Here is a 26,469-nt window from a genome sequence, read left to right as displayed (position 1 = left end):
TGGCCAGAGTACGGAATTCGGCCAATCAGCGCTGGCTCGGCTGGAGGAGGCGGAGTCTAAGGTCAGACCAGAATGGAGACTGGTGTGGAGCAATCTTAGACTCCGCCATCAGAGCCAGCGCTGATTGGCCGAATTCCGTACTCTGGCCAATCAGCGCTGGCCAGTGAATTCTATTGGCGTGATGAAGCAGTGCTGAATGTGTGTGTTTAGCTCAACTACAGCGGTGGAGTAGTTGAGCTAAGCACACAGATTCAGCTCTGCTTCAATCAGCACTGGCCAATGCATTCTATTGGCGTGATGAAGCAGTGCTGAATGTGTGTGTTTAGCTCAACTACGCCGGTGGAGTAGTTGAGCTAAGCACACAGATTCAGCTCTGCTTCAATCAGCACTGGCCAATGCATTCTATTGGCGTGATGAAGCAGTGCTGAATGTGTGTGTTTAGCTCAACTACGCCGGTGGAGTAGTTGAGCTAAACACACATATTCAGCACTGCTTCATCACGCCAATAGAATGCACTGGCCAGTGCTGATTGGCCAGAGTACGGAATTCGGCCAATCAGCGCTGGCTCGGCTGCAGGAGGCGGAGTCTAAGGTCGGACCAGAATGGAGACTGGTGTGGAGCGATCTTAGACTCCGCCTCCTCCAGCAGACCCAGCGCTGATTGGCCAAAGTACGGAATTAGGCCAATCAGCGCTGGCCAATGCATTCCTATGGGAAAAAGTTTATCTCACAAAAATCATTTACACACCCGATAGAGCCCCAAAAAGTTATTTTTAATAACATTCCCCCCTAAATAAAGGTTATCCCTAGCTATCCCTGCCTGTACAGCTATCCCTGTCTCATAGTCACAAAGTTCACATTCTCATATGACCCGGATTTGAAATCCACTATTCGTCTAAAATGGAGGTCACCTGATTTCGGCAGCCAATGACTTTTTCCAATTTTTTTCAATGCCCCCGGTGTCGTAGTTCCTGTCCCACCTCCCCTGCGCTGTTATTGGTGCAAAAAAGGCGCCAGGGAAGGTGGGAGGGGAATCAAATTTTGGCGCACTTTACCACGCGGTGTTCGATTCGATTCGAACATGGCGAACACCTTGATATCCGATCGAACATGTGTTCGATAGAACACTGTTCGCTCATCTCTAATAATCACATGTTGAACATTTATAAATGTTTTTTTCTCATTGTATAATAAGAAATGCACTTGGAACTATGCAGTTGCGTTTTCACAATTCTCATATGAACCCAAAACACATGCTACCCACTGTAAAATTTGGTGGAGGTTCCATCATGCTTTGGGGCTGTGTGGCCAATGCCGGCACCGGGAATCTTGTTAAAGTTGAGGGTCGCATGGATTCCACTCAGTATCAGCAGATTCTTGAGAATAATGTTCAAGAATCAGTGACGAAGTTGAAGTTACGCCGGGGATGGATATTTCAGCAAGACAATGATCCAAAACACCGCTCCAAATCCTCAGGCATTCATGCAGAGGAACAATTACAATGTTCTGGAATGGCCATCCCAGTCCCCAGACCTGAATATCATTGAACATCTGTGGGATGATTTGAAGCGGGCTGTCCATGCTCGGCGACCATCTAACTTAACTGAACTTGAATTGTTTGTCCAAAATACCTTTATCCAGGATCCAGGAACTGATTAAAAGCTACAGGAAGCGACTAGAGGCTGTTATCTTTGCAAAAGGAGGATCTACTAAATATTAATGTCACTTTTCTGTTGAGGTGCCCATACTTTTGCACCGGTCAAATTTTGGTTTAATGCATATTGCGCATTTTCTGTTAGTACAATAAACCTCATTTCAATCCTGAAATATTACTGTGTCCATCAGTTATTAGATATATCAAACTGAAATGGCTGTTGCAAATACCAAAATATTTAGAACTAAAAATGATTAAGATTAATAGGGGTGCCCAAACTTTTTCATAGGACTGTATCTTGAAATGTGTCAGTAGCGTTTTTTTATGTTTTTTTTTTTCTTTATTATTTTTTCTTGTTATCACTTTTTGTATTATGATATTTTTATAATTTGAAGTTATATTTTATTCATCTTCGGAGAGTTGCTGGTCTTCCCTTTGCTAGCTTTTGAATGTCGTGCTTTCACACTCATGGTAGTATGAGACGGACTCTACAACCCACACAAGTGGCTCAGCTAGTGCAGCTCATCCAGGCTGGCACATCAATAAGAGCTGTGGCAAGAAGGTTTGCTGTGCCTGTCACCATAGTGTACAGAGGCTGGAGGCGCTATCAGGAGACAGGCCAGTACACCAGGAGACATGGAGTGGGCATAGGAGGGCAACAACCCAGCAGCAGGACCACTACCTCCGCCTTTGTGCAAGGAGGAACAGGAGGAGCACTGCCACAGCCTTGCAAAATGACCTCCAGCAGGCCACAAATATGCATGTGTCTGCCCAAACGGTTAGAAACCGACTCCATGAGGATGGTATGAGGGCCCAATGTCCACAGATGGGAGTTGTGCTCACAGCCCAACACTGTGCAGGATGCTTGGCATTTGCCACAGAACACCAGGATTGGCAACTTTGCCACTGGCGCCCTGTGCTCTTCACAGATGAAAGTAGGTACACACTGAGCATGTCTGACACACGTGACAGAGTCTGCAGATGCCATGGAGAGTGAACTGCTGCCTGTAACATCCTTCAGCATGACCGGTTTGCCAGTGGGTCAGTAATAGTGTGGGGTAGCTCTGCTTTGGAGGGACACACAGTCCTCCTTGTGCTCGCCAGAGGTTGCCTGACTGCCAATAGGTACCGAGGTTAGATCCTCAGACCCCATATGCTGGTGCAGTTGGAACTGGGTTCCTCCTAATGCCTGGTTGCATTGCCTGGACACCTCTCCTCTTAATATTTGTTAAGGCCTTCTTCAACATAGGCTGGTTGACATACTTGATTTTTCTTACTCAGTTGATTACTCTAAGCTGGAAGAGTTGCCCCCCAATAGACCCTTGTCCTTCCTTCTCAAATGTCATGTAGTGAAAACTGTCCAAGGTTGGACAGCTAAAAATACTTTCTCCACCAATCTGTCCTCTTTTGAATGTGCTGTTCTGGCTCGCCATAGACTTCTGAAGAACACCTCTTTTGTTCTCTCCACTTTCATCAGCCCATTGCAAGTCTCCAAGCCCTCCCTATCTCCTAGCCTGGGAAAAAGAACTCAATCTGACTCTTTCAGAGGAACAGATAAAACAGGTTTTCCACACAGTTTCTCTATTTGCACCCATCTCCAGGAGACACATTATAAACTTCTCTCTAGGTGGTATCATACGCCTTAGTGGTTGCAAAAAAAAAGGTCTTGCAGACTCAGATACCGGTTGGTGATGCAAATCGCACCCTGGCTGGCTATCCCCCATATGGTGGGACTGTCCCTCTATTAGAGCATTTTGGTCGGACGTGGAGGCAGTCATAAAGAACTTTGAGCTCACGACCCCGATGGTTCTACTCTCCCTTCCATCTGCCATCTACAATCCTTCAAAGACCAACCTAGTCTCCTACCTTATTGCTACTGCAAACTCCCAAATTCGCAAGAAATGGCTTAGTCAAGACCCCTCTTCAAAGAGAGAATGGGTTGAAAAAGTGAACCAAATTTGTCATTTTGAAGAACTTTCCAGTTGGAAAGCGAGATCTCATCCTCGTTTCCTTAGGATACAGTCCCCTTGGAGAAACTTGTCTGTATAGTCCCCTCTTTTCTCTCCTTCCCCCTCCTTTCTTGTTTTTCCCCCTGCTTCTGCTCTTCTTATCTTGTATTTCCTTTCTTTACCCCTCTTCCTTTCGCTTCTCTCCCCTCCCACCTGCCATTCTTTCTACACTCATCTTATGCACGTTTAGTGCCTTGTTCTGATCCCTGCTACTATTCTTAATACATAACACTGTCTACCTATCCTCGGCCTATGGTTTAGTAGCTTATTGAAGGGACCCTTCTTTCTCATTTATGCGCTTTCACATGGTTGTATAAGGCCCTTCTGTTACTTTGTGTTGGTAAAAGGTACATATTTTTTGCTCCTCCGCAGACTTTTGTATATTTGTACATTTGTACTTATTCTTTTTGATTCTTGTTCATCCTTATTTCATGTTTGTCATGATTAGTGTGCCTGGTTATTTTATTGTTGAAAAATTAATAAAAACATATAATAAAAAAAAAAGAAGTGAATATTCTCTTCTGTGAGATATTATTGATCACTTGTCAGATGTCAGTGATCAGTAAGTAAAATATTGGCACTAACCTGAACAAGGTCGGGACTCGGAGCAGGTCTCAACTGGATTTCCTTCTGTCTGGCCTAAATATCATACACGGAAGAGAAAAAGTATTTTTTATATAAGGACTTAGGCAATATTGGAAATATCCTGATGTAATAAAAGTATATGAAATGGAAAATAAATGAACGCTAAAATAAAAGCTATGAAGAGGTTAAAGTGGAGTAAAGTCCTCATGAGTTGTGGATAGTTTTCTATTTCCTGTAATACTTTTTCTTCAGTTACAAAAGTTAAAAACATGATGGAAAAAATCGTGTCATGTTTTTGAATTTGGGGTGAAAGCAGACGGACACTGGAGAGAGGGGACCCCGTGTACATCTGTCATTTAATGTTCTTTACTCTCATCAGGATTTCAGTTGAGAGAAACAGACTAGAGATGAGTGAACACTAAAATGTCCAAGGTTCGAAATCCGATTCGAACAGCCGCACACTGTTCGGCTGTTCGAACGGATTTCGAACCTCATTATAGTCTATGGGGGGAAATGCTCGTTTCAGGGGTAGGCAACATTCGATAAAATTATACTTACTAAGTCCACGAGTGACGGTCGGGCTGGATTCCCCTTAAAGTCTTCTCCCGGCGCAGCACCCCCGCGGCGTCTTCCGGGTGGAATTCACTCTGCCTAGGCATCGGGGCCTAGGCAGAGCCGACTGCGTATGTGCGGTCGGCTCTGCCCGGCCCGACGCCTGAGCAGAGCCGATTGCGCATGCGAGGGCATGCCCACGCATGCGCAGTCAACTCTGCCTAGGCCGGATGCCTAAGCAGAGTGAATTCCAGCCGGGGGATGCTGCACGGAGAAGACTTCTAAAGGTAAGAGAAGAACCAGCGTTGATTGGCAGAATGTATAGTATTCTGCCAATCAACGCTGGTTCTGCATCGAACCTTAAACTTCGAACAGCTAGTAGTGTTCGACCGAGTACGAGTATCTCGAATACCGTAGTATTCAATCGAACACCTACTCGATCGAACACTACTCGCTCATCTCTAAAACAGACATTGAATAACAGTAGTGTGAACCCGCCCTTACTAACATCGAAACAGCTGTCCTTGGCTGAGAGATTGTACCTGGTAAAATCCTAACATCATTGCAAACAAAGGCCTATGAGAAGGTCGGGCATGATGTTAAAGGGAGCGCCCTCTATTGGTTTGCTTGACTGAGGCTCTGTCCTCCTAATTACATCATGGAAGACAGACTTGCACATCCTCAGTGAGCGCCCTCTATTGGTGTGCATGATGGAGGCACTGACATCCTAATTTCATCATGGAAGTCAGATTTGCATATTCTTCCCATGTTCCTTTGCACAGTGGAGCGCTCATGGCTTAATAAGACTCCACACACCTAAATAGTGGTCTCTCCCTGTGGAGTGACAATATCCCCCCGACTAATTTTCTCTGATGAAGGGACCTCAATATTGAATCTAGAATAATATAAAACCTAAGGCTGCGGTCACACTAGCGTTGGGTGACCAGTCGGGGACTCTGTCCCACATTCTGCTTAAAATATACATAAATCTTGCAAGCAGGATTTTTCTTTCTGTCGATTTCAGGTGGAAACTCAATGGACCCACTTATAGTCTTTGGGGTCTGCAGGTTTAAACGGGTAATCGCTTATTAGATAGGGTTTTTGTTTCTCTGTTTCTCGGGTTCCCAAGTGAAACTAAAGAATGGAAAGCTGAAGAACGAAAACCCAAACATTAGTGTGAACCTAGGGAAATTCAATTGTATAACTGGGCTGACTTTAGTTATTTTGTGATTAATTCTCCATCCCCAGTATTTAGTGACAATGTAACATCCTCGCCCATCCGGGCTTTGGAGCCATCCTTCGGCCGCATGCTTCAGCGCAGGAGACGTGTCTGGCAGCAATTTCTTCTTTTGGGTTCTTCTTGTATAATCTGCACACTGTCCTATTCCCTCACCTTGGTGATTGATTTTCCACCACACCCATCTCCTTTACCTAGGTTCCCTTTGTTCCTCTAATAGTTAATTTTAGCCTTACCTGTGTGATTGATAGCCGATCTTCCTATCAAGTCTGGGGCAGGTTCTTCCTGCCTATTTATTCTTGACTCACATTCACATTGGTGCTTGCTATTGCCTTGTGCTTGCTGATTGTTACTTTTGCTGTTTTGTTACCTCTATTCCTATTCCTGACCTCTGGTTTTACCGTTGGCTATTCTCTTGGATTACGATTTTGTACTGTGTTGCTCACTGTTACTGACCCCTTGGCTAGCTGATCTCCCTTTGTTGTTGTTTGTCTTGTCTATATTCTGCGTAAACACATATACCTAGGAAGGGCGCGTCGACCAGTTGTCATTTGTCTCTTAGGACATGATAGGCAAGCAGGAACGGACAGGATGGGGGGATTCAGCTTATGGCTCACTGTCTTCTCGTGACCATCCAACCAGGGTTCACCAGCAGCTACTAGGTAATTGCTCCTCTTGCAATTCCCTTACAAAGAATTATGAGATGAGTATCAGAATATTGAAGTTTCCCTAAATTGGAGATGATGTCTGCAAACTGCTGACATGTTCCAGGTGACTAAGTGCCAACACCTGGAATACACCTACTGTACAGGACAGTGTCATGATGCAATGATGTCATTCACTGCACCCCCTTAGACACCTTTTTAATCCACAACTACACTACGCCCCTACACATGCCTCTTTTGGTTCTGCCTAGCACCCATTAACTATACCTACTCTCTCACCACCTCTAGCAAGTCACTTTATCTTATTTTATTCTAATATATTAGTCCATGTTCTTTTTGTTCCCACTGATAATGGTTTATAGGACAACCCTTTTAACATCTTATTTTATGATCAAACACTGACAAATTCATTAATATTATGTGTGAGAAAGGAATGACCAATGCCACCTTGGGATCCTTGGACAACCAGATGGTGCCTGATGCACAAACACCCCACTCACCAAAACCTAGTCAACCTTGGAACTTTATTGGTACCAAAAAACACACTACGTTTTGGTAAGCGTGGTGTTTGTCCATGAGGCCATCCTGGTTCACCGTTTGGTTGTCCATGGATCTCAATGGTGCTGTTGGCCATTCCTTTCTCAGTTTAATATGCCTTCGTGGAGACATCATGTATCTGGCACTAGCTTCCCCAGAGCCCTGTACCTGGAAATAAGGTATTTGCAATACGTTTAAGGTTGTTTTGTTCCTCATACAACCATATAAGTTGAGAGTCTTTTCTATTTTTCTTGTTGTTCCACCTCAATTGGGACGGTATCACGCTATGCACAGCTCGGGGCTATTTATTTATTTCTTTAGTGTTTTTATATTATGTATATCTTCAATGTGTATATATACAGTACAGACCAAAAGTTTGGACACACCACATTCTGAAAAGACCCCTGAGTATAATAATAGTTCATGGGTGTGCAACTGTGGGGCATAATAGAGCTTGAAGGGTCCACTGTGACCCCTGTAACCTCTATTATGCCCCACAGTCTATTGTGCCACTGTGGGGCATAATATAGGCTGCAGGGGCTGCTGTGAGATATATATATATATATATATATATATATATATATATATATATATATATATATATGGTGTGGATGTGTGGAGAAGTGAGGAGTCAAAGATGTCTGTGTTTCAAACTTTACAGAGTCAAGTCACAGCTGGAAGAAGTGGTCATGGCGGTCTAAAGGGAAGAGACGGGAAATGTGGGAAGACGTCTCCTGTGAGTATTACTGCACAAAATATTACTGCATTGTATTTATTGTAATGTTGTGATTTATTGTAATGGTACTGCTAGCACCCCCCAATCCCCCCGCTGTCTGAGGTGGACAATCGAAAGATGCCCCCAAATCTTTCAATTACTACAACTCCCAGCAGCTCCAGATGCCCTGGAACTGTTGAGAGTTGTAGTCCACCCACCCCATAGATGATGTCCCACTCTATTGTTATGCTGGTGCCCTTTTCTAGAGCTCCAGCATAACAATATCCAAGTTTCAGAAACCGCTGATGACTTAGGGTATGTTCACACATCAGTATGCCATCCGTCCGTTTGATTTCAGTTTGACACTTCAAAACGGACTGATGCACATACTGATCTCTACTCTGTTTACAATTGCTACTTTTAATCCCCTTATCTGTCCTCTAGGGGACGGAGAGCGTTTTCTATCAGCATAAAAAGGTGTCAGTATACAATCAGTATGTGCCTCAGTCCGTTTTGAAGTGTCAAACTGAATTCAAACGGACGGATGGCATACTGATGTGTGAACATACCCTTATCTGCCTGAAAATGGCTGACACCTGGCGGACTTCATTATGTTAATGAGGTCTGCCACTGTCTGTGTGTAACCGCCATTTTAATAGTCCACCTCTCCGTCATTCTGGTCCCATGGTGGACCTGTATCACGGAGAGCTTGCTGCTTCTGTGAACCTAGCATAAGGCTATCTCTACACTATAACTTCTGTCATACAACCAAAGATGTGTCGCCCTGTGATTCTTTCACTCATGTTAGTGAATGGAGTCACATTGCAACCTGAGGGACCCAATGTGACTCCATTCACTAATGTGAAAGAGTCCCAAAGGGCACTGCGATCTTTGGTTGCATGAAGGAAGTAGTAGTGTAGTCACAGCTGTTTTGCACACTGTATTGTGCGTGAAAATGCACTTTAAACGTGTATAATGGCAAAAACTGGAAGGGGCGATATTATATATGGCAGTAGGGTGGGCCCCTGGAAATAATCCCACTGGTGGGCCCTAGGCACCCCAGTCCGACCCTGAGCGGTAACTACAGTTAAGGACAATATATTTCATTTATGGCTCACTGGGTTAATGTGGTGCCTGCCAAGACACACCAGCAACTTGGACAGGTGATGCAACTTCTGCCTCCAAGTTCTGATGCCGTTAGTCCTGTAATATCTGCCTAATCTGGAGAGGCGGACAAGTCAAATTTTTCAAAACTTCGCTCATCTCTTATGAAGAAAATAACAGTGGCTAGAAAAATGACATTACATATTTTTGTCAGATGCATAAAAAGCAGAAATATATATATATATATATATATATATATATATATATATATATATATATATTACATAATACATTGTATAAAGATAGAATTATAAAAACACTTACATACTATATATGCCAGGTTTCTATCAGTGCAGGTGTTTGTATTCCACGGAGCTGATGGACATTCCCATAATAGTTGACTATACTTGGTGCAGTTAATACCGTCCACCCAGAAGGATCTTCTTGTGACTTCATACACTCTTACATCCAGATCTCCTTCTGTCCCACAGTTTAGAGTTTTGCAGATAACAGAGAGAGATAGCGGTGGCATAACATTATGACACACTGATCCCCAGCCACCATTATAATAAACCTCTAGCCACCCTTCACATTCATGTGGTCCACCAGCCAAGCGGAGATCCAAAAATTCTGGAAGAAAATGTATATTTGTATATGTGTGGATATAATAACTTGTGATGCAGTATAGTGATTAAGTATAATTTATCTGATTATTGTGTACCAGTAGAGATGAGCGAATAGTATTTGATCAAATACTTCGCTCCCATAGGAATGCGTGTAAGCGGCCGAACACCAAAGGGTTAAGTGCATCAAATATTCACTGCGCTTAACCCCTTGGTGTTCGGCCGCTTACACGCATTCCTATGGGAGTGAGGTGTTCGATCGAATGCTATTCTCTCATCTCTATGTACCAGCAAAAATACACAATGCCAAAGTGACATATTAATATGGTGATACATGTGAATGTAACACAGACTATTTATGGTGTACACGGCATAAAGACTCACATTTTTTGACAATTTACCAATTCTGCACAAAGGGTGCATGTCCATTGGCCCCACAATCTTCACAAATGTGCCCCATTGTGTCCCTCATTTTCTATGTTATTTGTCAAACTTAAAAGTAGTTTTTCATTTTCTAAATGCCTCCTAAGCCAATAATAATACAGTGTAGGAGCCTCTATGTCATTGGCCACATGGGAATGTATACAGGGAGGATGCCGGTTGTGTAATACAGTGAGGACTCGCCACTAACAAATGTCAATGGAACTGTTGTGTCTAAGCTGCGCAGGCGCCACCATTGTTCACTGATCACTGTCCTCCAAAATGTCATTGGAGGGTGTCGATCAGTTGCCATGACAGCAGGAGCCTATTGAAGGCTTCCAGGCTTGTCAATGCATTACATCTATTGCACGCTGCCAGAGGCAGCATGTAATACGGAGATAGGCATTTTTCTATTCACTACAATACAGTAGAATTGCAGTGAATAGTATGAGTGACCAGACCCCTTTCAAGGTACCTAGGGGGTCTGATTATAAAAGTAAAAGAAGAAGAAAAAAGTTTTTAAAAGTATAAAAAAATAAAAACTTAAGTTTAAATCACCCGCCTTTCCCTAGATCAGATATAAAAGTAAATAAATAGGTTTCTACACATCACTGTAATTGGTTTGGTAGAGACTGTTAACCTAACAGACTCCCTTTAAGTCATACTAACCTATTGTCATGGATCCAGGAGGTTTCCCCAGAGAAGGAGATCCTCTTAGATGTTCTTTATCCTTGCTCACATAGACATCAAGTGGATGGAGCCCCATCTGGGATGTCCATCTGGTCTAATAGGACATATAGGGCTTCACATTGTAAGATCAGTCATATAAAGAGCAGAGAGGACTCTCACCTGAGCATATCACGCCGGCGTCTTCTTTATGAGCACAGTTATGGTCACCATACTGCTTAGTAGGACAGTCCCAGATGTGCGTCTCATTCCCTACACATTGTACATCATCCAGCCAGATGTCTCCAGTTCCTCTCCCATAATAGGCTTCAGTTGTAGCATTGACAGCATAACCACAACCCAGCTGCTTACACACCACATCTGCATCTGCTTTATCCCAGGAGTCATCACAGATGGTCCCCCATCTTCCTTCATGATAAATCTCCACTCTGCCGGCACATCGGCCACGGCCATTTACCAGTCTGAACTGTTTACTTTCTGTATTAGAAGAAATACGTATCATAATAGGTATAAAATGATGTAAAAGTATTTACCCTGCATACAATATCTTTTTTTTTTATTTCAGGATGAGCTGTATTTTTTTATTGTGCCACTTGGGGTGCACATAATTCATTGATTAACTTGTATTAATTGTTTCTGTGGGGAAAGAAAAAAAAATCAGTCAGAAGAGAGTGTGCTCTGTGCCAAATCTTTTTGATTTCAATATAATGGCCCAAAGACCCTTTTCTCTTTATATAATATATATAGGGGTTGCGTGCGTGGAGAAGTGAGGAGTCAAAGATGTCTGTGCTGCAAACTTTAGTCAAGTCACAGCTGGAAGAAGTGGTCATGGCGGTCCAAAGGGTAGAGACAGGAAATCTGGGAAGACGTCTCCTGTGAGTATTACTGTTCAAAATATCACTACATTGTATTTATTGTAATGTTACAGCTAGCACCCCCAACCCCCCTCCCCCCCCATGCCTGAGGTGGACGATCAAAAGGTGAACACTCCTATCCCCAATGGAATCAATACCGGGGGTGGGGGGTGTCTTTTGATCGTCCGCCTCAGGCAGCAGAGAGGTTAGGTTCACCACTAATTCCAAGCTTAAATAGCCCATTCCTGGTAGTAGCCGGCATACGAGTGCTCCCCATTGAAATGAATGGGCTGCTTTTTTCTTTACGAGCGCTCCCATTGAAGTGAATGGGAAGTGTTTAGAAGCGCTCGCGTGTACGGCTAGGAATGAACCGAGCGCTTACGCCGTGTGAAAGGACCCATAGAGAAAAAAGCAGCCCATTCATTTCAATGGGGAGCGCTCGTATGCCGGCTCCCATTGAAATGAATGGGATCTGCTTTATATGCAATGATTCTGAATGTGTTTTAACGTTCAGAATCAGTCAGCGTATCCGAAGTATGAATGCACCCTTACATTGGCTTTGGTAGCTGAGGGGGCAAATACTTTTCCATACAGAACCAGGTAAGACTTAAATAAAATTATCATTTAACAATAACAATTTTCATTTACTTGAGTTGTCCTTACGCTAGGTTCACACCTGCGTTCATCTGTCCATTCTGAGCTTTCCGTCTTCTGCATGCCAGAAGTCGGAAATCTCAGACCGGGTCTGGCCGTGAGCGGCGGTGAGCGTTTTAGGCTCTCCGCCGCGAAACCAGATTTTTTTATCCGGACACAGAGTACTGCATGTCCGACTCTGTGTCTGGATTATAAAACCCGGTTTCGCGGCGGAGAGCCTAAAACGCTCACCGCTGCTCACGGCCGGACATCTCTCTCACCTGTTCAAATGAATGGGTGAGAGACTCCTGCAGGTTTCCGTCTCCTGCCTCTGTTTTAGGCAGGAAACGGAAACCTGAACTACGGAGTTCACAACGCAGATGTGAACAAGCCCTTAGCTAACAACTCTGTATAAATATTGTGCGAAGGTGACAGGCAGAGTGCTGGAGTCCAGATATATCAGCCCCAGGTTTCTGACATATGTGTGGTCCAGGATGGATCTGGAGTAGACCTCAGCCCAGGTGTAGATCCTGGGCTCATTACTGGACCAGAAAAGGCTGCATCTCCCGTATTGCAGTGCAGTTCCATGAGGTGAAGGAGGTGTATGGTTCTGTCTTGTAACACTGAGTCCGCTGAGACTATATTGCTCCTGTTTTATTCATGTGGCTGGAAGTAAGCCCCATGTATAGTTAGGTTATCCGTGCAGGAGTGCAACGGATTTGGCTGGGAGGATGGTGAGATAGGGTCCCAATCCTTATCATATAATGAAGAAGATCCCACCACGAGACAAATTAATTTGTTTAGAATGCTTATTTATTTTTCAAAGGATTCAATAATGCTTGGTGAAATAAACGTTTTCGGCCTTATTCGGCCTTCATCAGACTCTACAAGGGTCAAATAAACAATAAAATAAAATTAAACAATCGATCAAAGTGAGTAATACACCATTGCATTATATTTCATACAGTGACATCTAACATGCAACAAACTGTTATAGCAAAATTTACAAAATATACAAAAGCATCACATGGCCGGGGGCCGGGGGCCATACACATTCACGCTAGTATGGGATGGATTGAGGGGCCCTCTTAGCTACCGGTCACGCTCAGACAGTCTAGAGCGTGGCCGCGGCTTCCTGCGGCAGGTTGGTGTGCCGACGTCTCCATGACGACGGGTCACGTGTGCACGATCCGGCACGTGACCGCGGGACACCACGTCCGGCTGCACTGTCATTCAATTGAGTGATATGCATGCCGGACGGACGTCGCGACGCACGTGCGTCGTGACGTCACGGTGGGCGGGTCCAGCGCGGGTTATAGCGCTGGCCGCCGACAGAAGCTGCCACACCACCAATGCATGAAGACGGACCTCACATTCTCCCTAAGGTAAGGGGGATTTTACAACCAGGGCAGCGTCCACAAGCCACAGGGGGCTTACACCATAACCATGACTGACATACTTCTCATCCTTAGGAGACACTGCATATCATTACCTTCACAGCCATTGCCAGGAGGAGATAAAGGTAATTACCACATAATTTGTCAGGTGTTAGGAGCCATATGTGCAACAGAGTCAGACATTGACCACTGTTTATGCGTTTTACAGTCTTTTGCCAACCACAAGAGCATTTATACTTGATTCAGCCACACAGCCCCTACTATAGGGTAAGCCACTTTAATTTGTTCTCTTTGTCTTCAAACCACTCATATAAGTATGCTCATTATTGTATATATTCATTATGTAGTATCCACAGGACGTCTTTCCACCAAGCTGAATATAACACCCCTTATCCCAACCCACTGAGGGTAAGGAAATACCCTAACTTGACATATGTATCACTCTCACCCCTACATAATACAACCAATCTTGACAAACATATATTCTTCTACAGGTTTTCTGAAACACCTTTTGGTATCTACTTATCCTCAATCCTCCTCATAAGCTTGAGTTGGTACGTACCCACAGTGATTTTACTTTCTATTCATTTCTTTATCTCCATAGGGGTATATAGACAATCGGTAGATGGTTATATTCTTTCTTGGTACAGTTGGGACATTTTCTACATATATCCTACTATATATCCTATACTTTATGTGACCAAGGACCTACGGCTGGAAGGCGATTTATTATTTCATCTATGTTCCACAATAGGCTTGAATATGACTCCCTGTACCATCGAGCCTGGTCTTTTTCCTCTATACAATATCTTGCGAATGTGATGCTTTTGTATATTTTGTAAATTTTGCTATAACAGTTTGTTGCATGTTAGATGTCACTGTATGAAATATAATGCAATGGTGTATTACTCACTTTGATCGATTGTTTAATTTTATTTTATTGTTTATTTGACCCTTGTAGAGTCTGATGAAGGCCGAATAAGGCCGAAAACGTTTATTTCACCAAGCATTATTGAATCCTTTGAAAAATAAATAAGCATTCTAAACAAATTAATTTGTCTCGTGGTGGGATCTTCTTCATTAGTTAGGTTATCCGTTCTGTTTAGCTAAAGGCTCAGACGAGCAGGTATTTATTTTGTTTTTGCCTGAACTTAAGGCTGTATTTTGTTTTGTTTGTTTTATGCCTGATATCAGAGTTTATTTATTTTCCTGTGTTTTTCTAAATAAACCAGTTTGCTGCATATTTTGTGTCCCTGTCCTGACTGTTTGGGTCCGCATCACTGCTTTTACTGACCTAACTTCCCCACAATATGTATATCACAATATCAAGCTTCGCTATCATTTTAAGGATAATATACCTGAGCAGATGACTTCTATTTGCTTCTCCTGGCCAGTCCATGACTTTATATGAGAAGATTCAGTAACCTTACATTCTGTCAGTCGGGTCTCATTCCCCTGACAATTCCCTCTGAGATACACATGGCCATTGCTTGTTGTCAGGGCTGTGGTATTGAATGTATCAACTACATGACCACAATGTAATTCTCTGCACACAACCTGAGCCCCATTCCTGCTCCATTGGTCAGTGACAGCTCTGCTCCATGTATTATTATGTGTGAGAATCTCCAGTCTTCCTGCACAGTGATCCTCTCCACCCATCAGCCTCACTGTCTCCTCTATTCCTGTAGATATATAATATAGATATAACATATGTCATTATAGGTGTCTGATAGAATCAGTTCCAGAGAGCTCAGACATATCCAAATAAAAAGACCCACATTGACTATGCAGAATACACAATATTTTAGGGAAGGGGTTAACATAAATTCAGAGATGTCATTTGGAGAAAGGATCCATTCACACAGTTTTTTACGCTGATTTTGACGTGGATTCTGTGTCAGAATCCATATGGAAAAACGCCTCCCCATATAGCTCTATGAGTTCCACTCACTATTTTTCCACTGGCAGAATTTTTTTGCTATCGGAAAAAAAAGCTTCCTTCAGGTGAATTCCGCTTGCAAAAAACATGCAGTCAATGGGAGGTGGAAAATCCACATCACCGATTTGGGCGTGGAATTGGCTAAAAATACGTGGAAAAATCGATAGCGGTTTTTAAAGTTCATACACTGTACTGGAGGAGAACACCGAAAAACTAAAAAAAAAGCCTCAAAAAATGCTCTAAAAACTTCTTCAAAAAAACCATTTCCTAATTCCTGAAGCAGATTTTTTCATTGCCAAAATCCTCCCCAAAAACCTCTGTGTGAATGGACCCAAAGATCTTCACAGGGCGAATTATAAATGGCAGATCCTGGCAAAAGTAGAAGTGGACACTTCAAGGGGCGTGGCCTTTATAATATGGTATATTTAATATATATTCAAAGCCCAGATTACTGATGAAATAGAAAAAAAAATCATTTTTATTGACACCATTTATCACTATAAATATTGTATTCATTTTATTGAGTGGTTCGTAAGGGTTATGTCAAAGCCAACTATATCTACAGTATGTTAGTTACTGTTTTGTGAGAGTCATTAAATAAAGTTTATTACTAAATGTGGACCCATCTGTGTAACATGTAATTCCTAGAGATGGGCGAGTAGTATTCGATTGAGTAGGTATTCGATCGAATACTACGGTATTCGAAATACTCATACTCGATTGAGTACCATTCGCTGTTCAAATGTAAAAGTTCGATGCAGAACCAGCATTGATTGGCCGAATGCTATACAGTCGGCCAATCAATGCTGGTTCTTCTCCTACCTTTAGAAGTCTTCTCCGTGCAGCTTCCCCGCGCCGTCTTCCGGCTCTTCATTCACTCTGCCAGGCATGGGGCCTGGGCAGAGCCGACTGCGCATGTCTGCTTGTAGTGCGGGCAGGCGCAGTCGGCTCTGCCCAAGCCCGATGCCTGGCAGAGTGAATGAGGAGCCGGAAGACGCCGCGGGGACGCTACAAGGAGAAGACTGCTCGGAGGATCCAGCCCGACCCTCACTCGTAGTAAGTATAATTTGATCGAACGTTGCCTACCCCTGAAACGAGCATTTTCCCCCCATAGACTATAATAGGGTTCGATATTTGATTCGAGTAGTCAAATATTGAGGGGCTACTCGAAACGAATATCGAACCTCGAACATTTTACTGTTCGCTCATCTCTATTTGTTACCAAATCTGGCTCAACCACCATCTTGTATATAGACAGTAGATATATTAACAGCTGAGATACAGCCTTATTTATTGTGAATGGAAGACTTTTTATCTATCTATCTATCTATCTATCTATCTATCTATCTATCTATCTATCTATCTATCTTTCAGATTGACCTAGGTATTGAACACGTCACCAATTTTCTTACTAAATATGTTTCTAAAGGTGCTATTAACATGAAATTCTCACCAGATGTCCGTAACAAGAATTGAGCAAAGTTTTCAAAAAAATTGATTTGGCTGCTTTGCTGGATTTCCCAAAAAGATTTGATACTATCCAAATTAATTTGCAGTGAACTATGTTGAAAAAAACTGCTATTTCCTGGCTTCAGAGAGCCTGTATAGTGGTGTAGAACACTTTGCCTTGCAGTAACACACATGGGGAGTCTACTGTGGTAGTGAAACAATACAGTGAGTCGATATGACATGTACATGACATGATTCGGTCTTGGAACCACTGCACACTTCAATTATTTGACCAGTCAGTTACGGGCCAAAAGTGACCAACTTAACTCAAGTGTGAACTCAGCCTTACACGTCGATATTAGTGCCAGGTTTAAAGAACCATGCAGAGGCCAAGATCCTACAGTAGCATGAAAGAGCACACTCCTATTAGGCCATTGTCTGCTGATTTCACACAGATGTCTACAGAACCTGTTCTATTAAACACTTATACAAGAAAAGCCCCCCTGACAGATTGGAGAGGACATCATCAAAGCCCCCCTGACAGAGAGGAGAGGGCGTCATCATGACATAGTGTTGAGGTAACAGCAGCATTAGGAGGCGATACAGCTCCCAGTGACATAATGTGGAGGTGGCAACAGCATTAGGAGGCCATACAGTGACCCAGTGACAGAGTTGGAGGTGGCAGCAGTATGACGAGGCCACAAAGTGGCAAGGTGACATAATGTGGTGGTATCAGCAGCTTTAGGAAGCCATAGAGTGCCCAGTGACAGAGTGTGGAAGTGGTAGAAGTGTGAAGAGGCCACAGAGTGGAAAAGTGACAATGTGGAGGTTGCAGCAGCCTTAGGAGGCCATAGAGTGCCTAGTGACAGAGTGTGGAGATGGCAGCAGCGTGAGGAGACCACAGAGTGGCAAGGTGACATAATGTAGAAGTAGCAGCAGCCTTAGGACACCATACAGTGCCCGGTGACATAGTATGGAGGTGGCAGCAGTCTTTAGGAGTCAAAAGGTGACATCATTGTTTGAGTGCAGAAAGTGGCAAAGCAGGAAGCAGTAGACTGGGGAGCTTCAGCTGTGGTGGCTAGGCCTAGGACAGGTGTAAATTTCCTATTATGTAACCACTTCCGACAGTAAAATGGCGGACATCTAGTTGCCATTTTTGTGTGAATTGAATTTGTAATGAATTTGATTAGCTAGAAATGGATTCTCTCATCTCTACTCTTTTGAGACACTGGCTTCTGGGAACCTTTTCCCTTTATGATGGCATGTATCACAGCTCTGTGATATCACAATACAGTATTAGCCTGATAATCTATCTTGTGTTACATATCTGGACAGATCAAGCCAATAGATAAGGGAGGAACAGGGGTGAACTTAGGGTTTCTGCCGCCTGAGGCGGACGTCAGAAAGCCGCCCCCCTGGGGCAGAGGGGGCGGGGCGGAGTGGAGCGAGTGTCATTAGCAGGCAGAGGGGCAGGCAGGGAGAGGACCTGCTCTCTGCCTGAGCGTGAGGGGCGGCCGCTGGAGCAGTGTTGCGTCCACAGGGCCGCCCCAATCCACCGCTCGGTGATGCTAAGCCAGTCCAGGACAGCTTGTCCTGGACTGGCTTAGGTCAGCAAAAATGCCACCCTCCCCGGGGCCCTGGTATAGCGCCGCCTGAGGCGGTCGCTTCAGGTTGCCTCATGGGAGGTGCGGCGCTGGGGAGGAAGCACCTGCATATGTATAATAAAGACAAATATTCAATGCCTCTTACCTGTACATATAACACCAGCAGTATCCCAGGACGGACATTTACTGTTTCCAAGTGCAGTTATATTACAGGCCTCCAGGTGGTATCCTGTACCTGTACAATGGAATCTATATGTGGTGGTGACATTATAGCTCCCAAAATGGCCTCCACCTGGTACAGAGACAGCAACTCCACATTTCATTTGCCTGCAGAGTACATTAGCCTCTTGTAGAGTCCAATGAGCGCTGCACACGGCCATCCATTGTTCTTCGTATAAGACCTCCACTCTGCCAGAACACTTCTGACTACCATTCACAAGTCTGTAGCTTTTAATAAAATCTAAAATAGATTAAAACAAAATATATTGTAAAAAAAAAAAACACAATAATTATACAAAGTAAAGTAAATGTGTATCTGCTCCATTCTTGCAAACCACAGCATGTTACAAACTGTCCATATCACTAAGGTATAATAAACATTCTAGCTGTACACAGTGTGTGTGAGTCGCCCCGGTTCGGCCTATGTAAATTCACGGTGTGAGCAGGTGTAGCAGTCAGTAGTAGCCCCTATTGTCTTAACAGTGGTGTTTTGCTGCCATCTACTGGTGTGAAGAAATATAGCCTGGGACTGTACTACTGTGAGACAATAATCACCCTGTTCTGTTTGGTAAATGGTGCAGTCTGGAGGAAGTGACGTGAGCAGGAAGCACAGAGCAGCGTGGTGTGGGCCCAGAGTGTGTGCTGTGAGGACCTGTGAGAGGCCATTGCTGCTGTAGGCCATAGTAGAAGGCCTGAAACACTGCAGAGACTGACTGGAGAAAGCGGCAGTGTTGTGGAGATTGTTCTGGAGACTAAAGCCGGACTGTGCCTTGGACTTTGCTCAGACCTTCACCCAAGACAGAAGCAAGACAGAGTCTGCTGAGTTCCTGGACAGGCCTGCATCGAGGGAGCACCACAGAGAGCTGAGAGACTGTATAAACCCGGTACCGTACAAGTATCTCAGGGACAGCTAGGGCCAGTTTATAGCGTGCGTTATCCTCATACTGTTATATGTAACTTAGTTTTATTTTGTTGATTCCTTCCCATTTTCCATAAGTAAATTGTGTTATATACCTGCCAGTGTGCGTCTGTCTCCTAGTCGCGGATCCTTGTTACCTGCTGGCCCGGACTTACATTTTGGCGTAGTCGGCAGGATCCGTAGCTCAGGAGACATGTCGGACAGGGAAGAGGGAACCTCTGCCGGGTCAAGCTCAGGCGCCCCAGCTGATAGTCCCAATGTAGCTGTTTTACCAGGAAGGAGAATGGTGCCGCCGGGCTCAGTGATGAGCCAAGTGACAAAATTTAATGGATGTAATATGACGGTAGCTGAATGGGCAGATCAGATACGAGGCTTACAGCAGATATATGACATTGCACCAGATGTGATAGTACAGTTAGCCACACTGACGCTGACAGGGGACGCCAAGACGACTGTCAGGCTACAACCAGCTAATGAGAAAAAGACATTTGATGAAGTAGTGACTTTGTTAGAGACCATTTATGGAGAGACAGCATCATTAGGTTCCCTAAAGGTCAGGTTCTTTCAGCGAACCCAGTCAGAAACTGAAACTCTCCCTCAGTATGCCAATGCCCTACAAGAACTACTCAATGACGTTAGGGAAAAAGGGGGAACCAACGCTATAGCCGACTATGACCGTACTCTCCGAGACCAGTTTGTCATAGGAATACGTGACAAGATCATAGCAGAGGCAATGCAAGATGAGATAAGGAGACGGCCACAATCTACCTTCAGTGACATACGGGTGGAGGCAATTTACCGTGCGAATAGTAAAGTGACAGAGCCACAGGTGAGACAGAGTGTCACACTAAGTCAAGGGGCTGAAGCAGCAGCTATAGGAAAAGCCAGAGACCTGGAGTCCATTATTCAGAAACTACAGGTACAAGTAGAATACCTAACAAAGCGCTGCGAAAATTATGCACAGCAGGCCAAGAGAGGCTATGAAGGAGGAAGAGTGAATAAAGTACCTGAGAGTGGAGTGTCAGGGGCCTACCGAGGGGGCCCAGAACAGGACCGAGAACGTTGGGTCTACCGAGGGGGTCCAGAGAGACGACCACCTCGGCGAGAGATCCAGTGCTGGGTGTGTGGAAGACTGGGACATGTCGCTGCAAAATGCCCAGACAAGTTCCCAAGACAGCCGCCTTTAAACTAGAAGGTTCCAGCGCAGCGGGGCATGCGTTGGAAGGGAACAAAAGAGTGAAGGAAGTTAAGAGCCCTGATGATGCACTGATTGCAGCAAGCCCAGTATTGCAGGTCAAGATGAATGATGTTCTTGTTACTGGAATGATAGATACGGGATCACAGGTTACCACTATGGGAAGAGAATGTTATGAACGGTACTTCCAACAGTCTGCCCAGTATGACCCTGAGATGTTTGTGAGTGTGGTGGCAGCCAATAACCTACCTGTCCCGGTATGCGGAGTAGTCTGGATGGACGTGAACATATGCGGCCGAGACTTAGGCAGAAGAGGTATTATCGTAGTCCAGGAGGGCTATGATAAACAGATCCCCGTAATTTTAGGGATGAATATTCTGAAGGACATGGACCACCTGCTGTTTGCTAGAGATGGGCATAATTATTGGAGAGAAGCTACTGCTCACCAACCCACTCGGGCTGCCTTACAGCAATTAATAAGGATGTGTGGACTACAGAGAGCCACCGGTGGAGAACAGCCCGTGGGCTGTATTACTGTTCCTCATCACACCAAGATAACACTACCAGCTGAAAGAGAGACTATTATATCGCTCCCACTGGGCACCACTCGGAAATTAGAAGGCCTCTCTGTCATGATTGACCCATTATCTAACCAGAGCGGGTGCACTAATGTGCTTGTGGCTCGCTCCTTGTCTGTGGTAACCCAGGGGAGAGTGTTGGTGCGGTGTGTCAATACCCATAACCAGAGTTTAGATCTGACTCCAGGTAGCCTCCTTGCCAAGGTCTATGCTGTCCCAGCTGAAATACGAAAGGCGACACCTTTAGAACTGACCCCGTCCGGGAAGGGGGAATGGTCAGTGACCGTGTCCACAGAAGCAGAAGGGCTCATTGTCTCCCATGAAGAAGGGCGGTTGCTGCGGGAACGGATGAAGTTAAATGTTTCCCGATTCACCACTGATCAAGTCAGAAAGATAGACCAGTTGCTAGAACACAAGGCCTCATTTGCACGACATGAGAATGACTTTGGCTGTGCACAGGGAATCTATCACGAAATACCCACTGGAGATGCGGCTCCCATCCGAGAGAGATATCGGCAGATACCACCCCAACAGTACCAAGAAGTGAAAGATCTGCTGAATTCAATGCTGGAGAATGGAGTTGTTAGAGAGAGTCAAAGCCCTTGGGCTGCACCAGTGGTGTTAGTCAAAAAGAAGGACGGATCTTTAAGGTTCTGCGTGGATTATCGTAGACTGAACTCCTGCACTGTACGTGACTCTTACCCGCTCCCCCGTATTGAAGAATCGCTTACGGCCTTAGGCAAGGCCCGTTACTTCTCGTCCCTGGATTTAGCAAGTGGCTACTGGCAGGTCCCCATGAGTGAGAAAGACAAAGGGAAGACGGCTTTCATCCTCCCAATGGGTCTATATGAGTTCAACCGTATGCCTTTTGGTCTGACCAATGCCCCGGGTACATTCCAACGGCTCATGGAGAAATGTCTGGGCGATTTCAATTTCGAATTCACTCTGATTTACCTTGATGACATCATTGTCTATTCCGCTACATTCGAAGATCATCTTCAGAAGCTGGGGCAGGTTTTTAGGAGACTGAGAGAGCACGGTTTGAAGTTGAAGCCCAGTAAGTGTCGCCTGTTACAGGAAGAAATTGAATATTTGGGACATCGAATATCAGGACGTGGAGTGCAGCCATCCAGTGAGAAGATTGCGGCTGTGCGAGACTGGCCCACTCCTACCACCCTACGAGAGGTCCGTGCCTTCTTAGGGCTTGCTGGATATTACAGGCGGTTTGTGAAAGACTTTGCACACAAAGCTGAACCACTGAATGCGCTATTGAGGAATACCGCTAGGGGTCCGAAGGCTCAATGCGTGCCTTGGGGTATCGAACAAGAGAGAGCATTTCAAACTCTGAAAGATGCTTTGACCAACCCTCCAATTCTGGCATATGCTGATTACCATCTACCCTTTCAGCTTTATACAGACGCCAGCCAATATGGTCTTGGGGCAGTACTCTCCCAAATCCAGAATGGAGAAGAAAGAGTGATCGCATATGGCAGCCGGTCATTACGAGACTCTGAAAGAAACCCTGCTAATTACAGCTCCTTCCGCTTGGAGTTATTAGCCCTTGTGTGGGCAATGACTGAGAAGTTTGCGGGGTACCTCACCGGGGCAGAAGTACAAGTGTTGACAGACAACAATCCACTGGCACATTTGGATAATGCAAAGCTAGGTGCCCTGGAGCAACGGTGGATGGCCCGACTTTCTAAGTACCGCTACAGTGTGAAATATCGCTCCAAAAATGAGAATCAGAATGCCGATGCATTGTCCCGAGTCACCACCCAACCACCGGTCGGGGACATAGATCAAGAATTAGAATCAACAGAGGTACCTGATTTCACCCAGTTTTCCCAGAAGGTGGTGACTGCTCGACAGAGCGAAATACTGGGAACTCAAGTAGCTCCCTTCCTGGGCCCATCCCACCAAGAATGGATTGGGCTCCAGCAACGTGATCCAAGCCTGGCACTGTTATGCCGTTGTGTTAAAAAGGGGTGCACGCCTACTACTGATGAAAGAGACCAGCTGTCACCCGAAGTATTAGCGGTACTGGGGCAGTGGAACCGATTGGAGATGAGGGACGGGATCCTACGACGGCGTGTATACTTGCCAACTGAAATTGAAGCCTGTTATCAAATTGTAGTGACTACTGATCTGGCCCGTCCACTAGCCGCCGAGGTACATCGTAGGAATGGTCACTTTGGAGCTGAGAAGACCTTTAGGTGGCTCCAACGATTGATCTTCTGTCCGAGTCTCCGCTTCATTGTTGAAGAAGTATGTCGTGATTGCAGAGCATGCGAAATCAACAAAGCAGTTGAACAGAGGGCTCCAACACAGACCATAGTGACGAAAGAGCCACTTGAAGTATTGATGATTGACTATCTCGCCGTGGGATATTCTGCAAGTGGGCATCAGTATTGCTTAGTTATGGTAGATCACTTTACCAAATTTGCTGTAGCCGTTGCAACAAAGGACCAGACTGCCGAGTCGGCTGCTGAGGCCCTGTGTCACCACTTCATACGAGTGTACGGCTGCCCTCAACGCATTCACTCTGACCAAGGTGCCTGCTTTGAGGGGCGAGTCATGCAAGAAGTGCAACGTATTTATGGAATGAAAAAGTCACGCACCACCCCATACCATCCACAGGGGAACGGGGCATGTGAACGATTTAACCGCACATTACTTCAGATGATCCGTACCTTGGAAGCCGACAAGAAGCGACAATGGCCGCAGTACCTGCCTGAATTGCTATGGGCCTATAATAATCAAGTCCACTCTGTCACAGGGTACGCCCCATATGTTCTCTTCTTTGGGCGACCCGGAAAAGGTGTGGGAGACCTCAACCTCGAAGACACCGATGAATTTCCTTATCGAGGCCTGCCCACTTGGATTCAGGCTCACCGTCAGAGATTAGAGACTGTCCACCGGATAGTACGTGAGAGACTACAAGAACAAGTTCACCCTAATCATCGGCCGGTGCAGGACACCCCTCTTAAAGTGGGCGACTTAGTCTTGGTACGAGTAAAGAAGCCACTAGGGAAATTGGACAGTAGGTGGGAACCTGACCCTTACTGCATTGTGGCCCACCCTCATGTTGATAGTCCCGTTTACCAAGTCCAAAATACCCTGACCAAGCAGACGCGGACGCTACACCGTGACATGTTACGCCCATGTCAGTCTCAGGGACCAGTTCAGAACGACAGAGAGGAAGTGACTATGACACACCCCTCCACAAGTGAGCCCTGGTTGTGGGATGACGATGATGATAACGGGGGTGTTGTGGAAGCTGTGACCACCCCGACAGTAACTGGGCCTGCAACAGTAGTGACACCCCCGACTGCCATATCTGACCGTCCTAATGAGAGACCGACCTCTACACTTGCTGATGATATGACAAGCTTGCGGCGGACTAGTCGCTCCACAGCGGGTGTACCGCCAGTGTGTTATGCCCAGAATGAGTTTGTTTGGCCAGCGGTCCATCGTTACATCACAACATTGCGATTACAGAAATGTGTTGATGGGGCTATTGTTGTCAGGGACTGCCAACATTCGACTGGGGGGGTATGTAGCAGTCAGTAGTAGCCCCTATTGTCTTAACAGTGGTGTTTTGCTGCCATCTACTGGTGTGAAGAAATATAGCCTGGGACTGTACTACTGTGAGACAATAATCACCCTGTTCTGTTTGGTAAATGGTGCGGTCCAGAGGAAGTGACGTGAGCAGCGTGGTGTGGGCCCAGAGTGTGTGCTGTGAGGACCTGTGAGAGGCCATTGCTGCTGTAGGCCATAGTAGAAGGCCTGAAACACTGCAGAGACTGACTGGAGAAAGCGGCAGTGTTGTGGAGATTGTTCTGGAGACTAAAGCTGGACTGTGCCTTGGACTTTGCTCAGACCTTCACCCAAGACAGAAGCAAGACAGAGTCTGCTGAGTTCCTGGACAGGCCTGCATCGAGGGAGCACCACAGAGAGCTGAGAGACTGTATAAACCCGGTACCGTACAAGTATCTCAGGGACAGCCAGGGCCAGTTTATAGCGTGCGTTATCCTCATACTGTTATATGTAACTTAGTTTTATTTTGTTGATTCCTTCCCATTTTCCATAAGTAAATTGTGTTATATACCTGCCAGTGTGCGTCTGTCTCCTAGTCGCGGATCCTTGTTACCTGCTGGCCCGGACTTACACAGGCCCGACACCAGGGGCGGCAGCGCCTTGAAAAAGGGGAGTTTTAAGCAAAAATGGATTAAAGAAAAATAAAGAAAAATAAAAGTTTGTCGTGACGCCAGTTGGGGTTCTGGCTTGAGGTGAAGCTGGGCACTGTAGATAGGGCCTCTGGGAATAGGTGGTGATGCAGTGCCAGATGTTATACCCTCCCCAACCAGGGCAGGTCCCAGGGCCAGATGATATAGGTGAAGAAGGGGAGATTTCCAGGAGGAGTAACAGGAGGGATGATGAAAGAATACAGTCCAGACAGGGTTAACCAAACACTTACAGTTTACTTCTGTAGTCAGCAGGAGATAACAGATGTTACAGGAGGATTCACCTTGCTTCAGTATAGTGAGATGCCAGTCTTCCCTTTTACCACCAGTATGATTCAGCCTTCCACTGCTGCTCAAACTCTCTAGTAGATTTCCTCTGGTCCTGGGTTCCAGGAGCTCAGAGGTTAAGTGCAACTGGGTAGATCCCCCTTCTGGACAGCGGGTAACGCGAATTCTTTGGGATGCTGGATGCAGACACTCACCCCAACTCTGTATGTTACTGAGCCTCCAGGAATCTTGCATTCACTAGGCCTCGGTCCAGTGAGTTTCTCAATGTTCTTAGGAATTGATGGTCCTATGACTGCAGCTCTGTCCCTGCAAGGTCTTGTCTCACCTCTGCAGGTATCCGGCCTCCTGTGCTATCACACCATG

General features: G+C 45.3%; 1 protein-coding gene across 1 annotated transcript in view; it reads right to left on the bottom strand.

Annotated features, from left to right (window-relative positions):
• The window catches only part of LOC142214520 (scavenger receptor cysteine-rich domain-containing protein SCART1-like), a 65,646-nt gene that overhangs the window by 12,279 nt on the left and 26,898 nt on the right, over positions 1 to 26,469 (bottom strand). The window contains exons 3-8 of the mRNA XM_075283468.1: positions 18,809 to 19,123; positions 15,030 to 15,353; positions 10,950 to 11,264; positions 9,386 to 9,687; positions 7,236 to 7,406; positions 4,248 to 4,301 (exon numbers count right to left, since the gene is read on the bottom strand). Coding sequence (XP_075139569.1) covers positions 4,248 to 4,301; positions 7,236 to 7,406; positions 9,386 to 9,687; positions 10,950 to 11,264; positions 15,030 to 15,353; positions 18,809 to 19,123 — 1,481 coding nt within the window. The remainder of the gene's footprint in view (positions 1 to 4,247; positions 4,302 to 7,235; positions 7,407 to 9,385; positions 9,688 to 10,949; positions 11,265 to 15,029; positions 15,354 to 18,808; positions 19,124 to 26,469) is intronic.

This window comes from Leptodactylus fuscus, chromosome 7, assembly GCF_031893055.1.
Source record: "Leptodactylus fuscus isolate aLepFus1 chromosome 7, aLepFus1.hap2, whole genome shotgun sequence".
Classification (NCBI taxonomy): Eukaryota; Metazoa; Chordata; class Amphibia; order Anura; family Leptodactylidae; genus Leptodactylus; species Leptodactylus fuscus.
The sequence above is the reverse complement of the archived record's forward strand: the minus strand, read 5'-3'. Positions and strand labels throughout refer to the sequence as shown.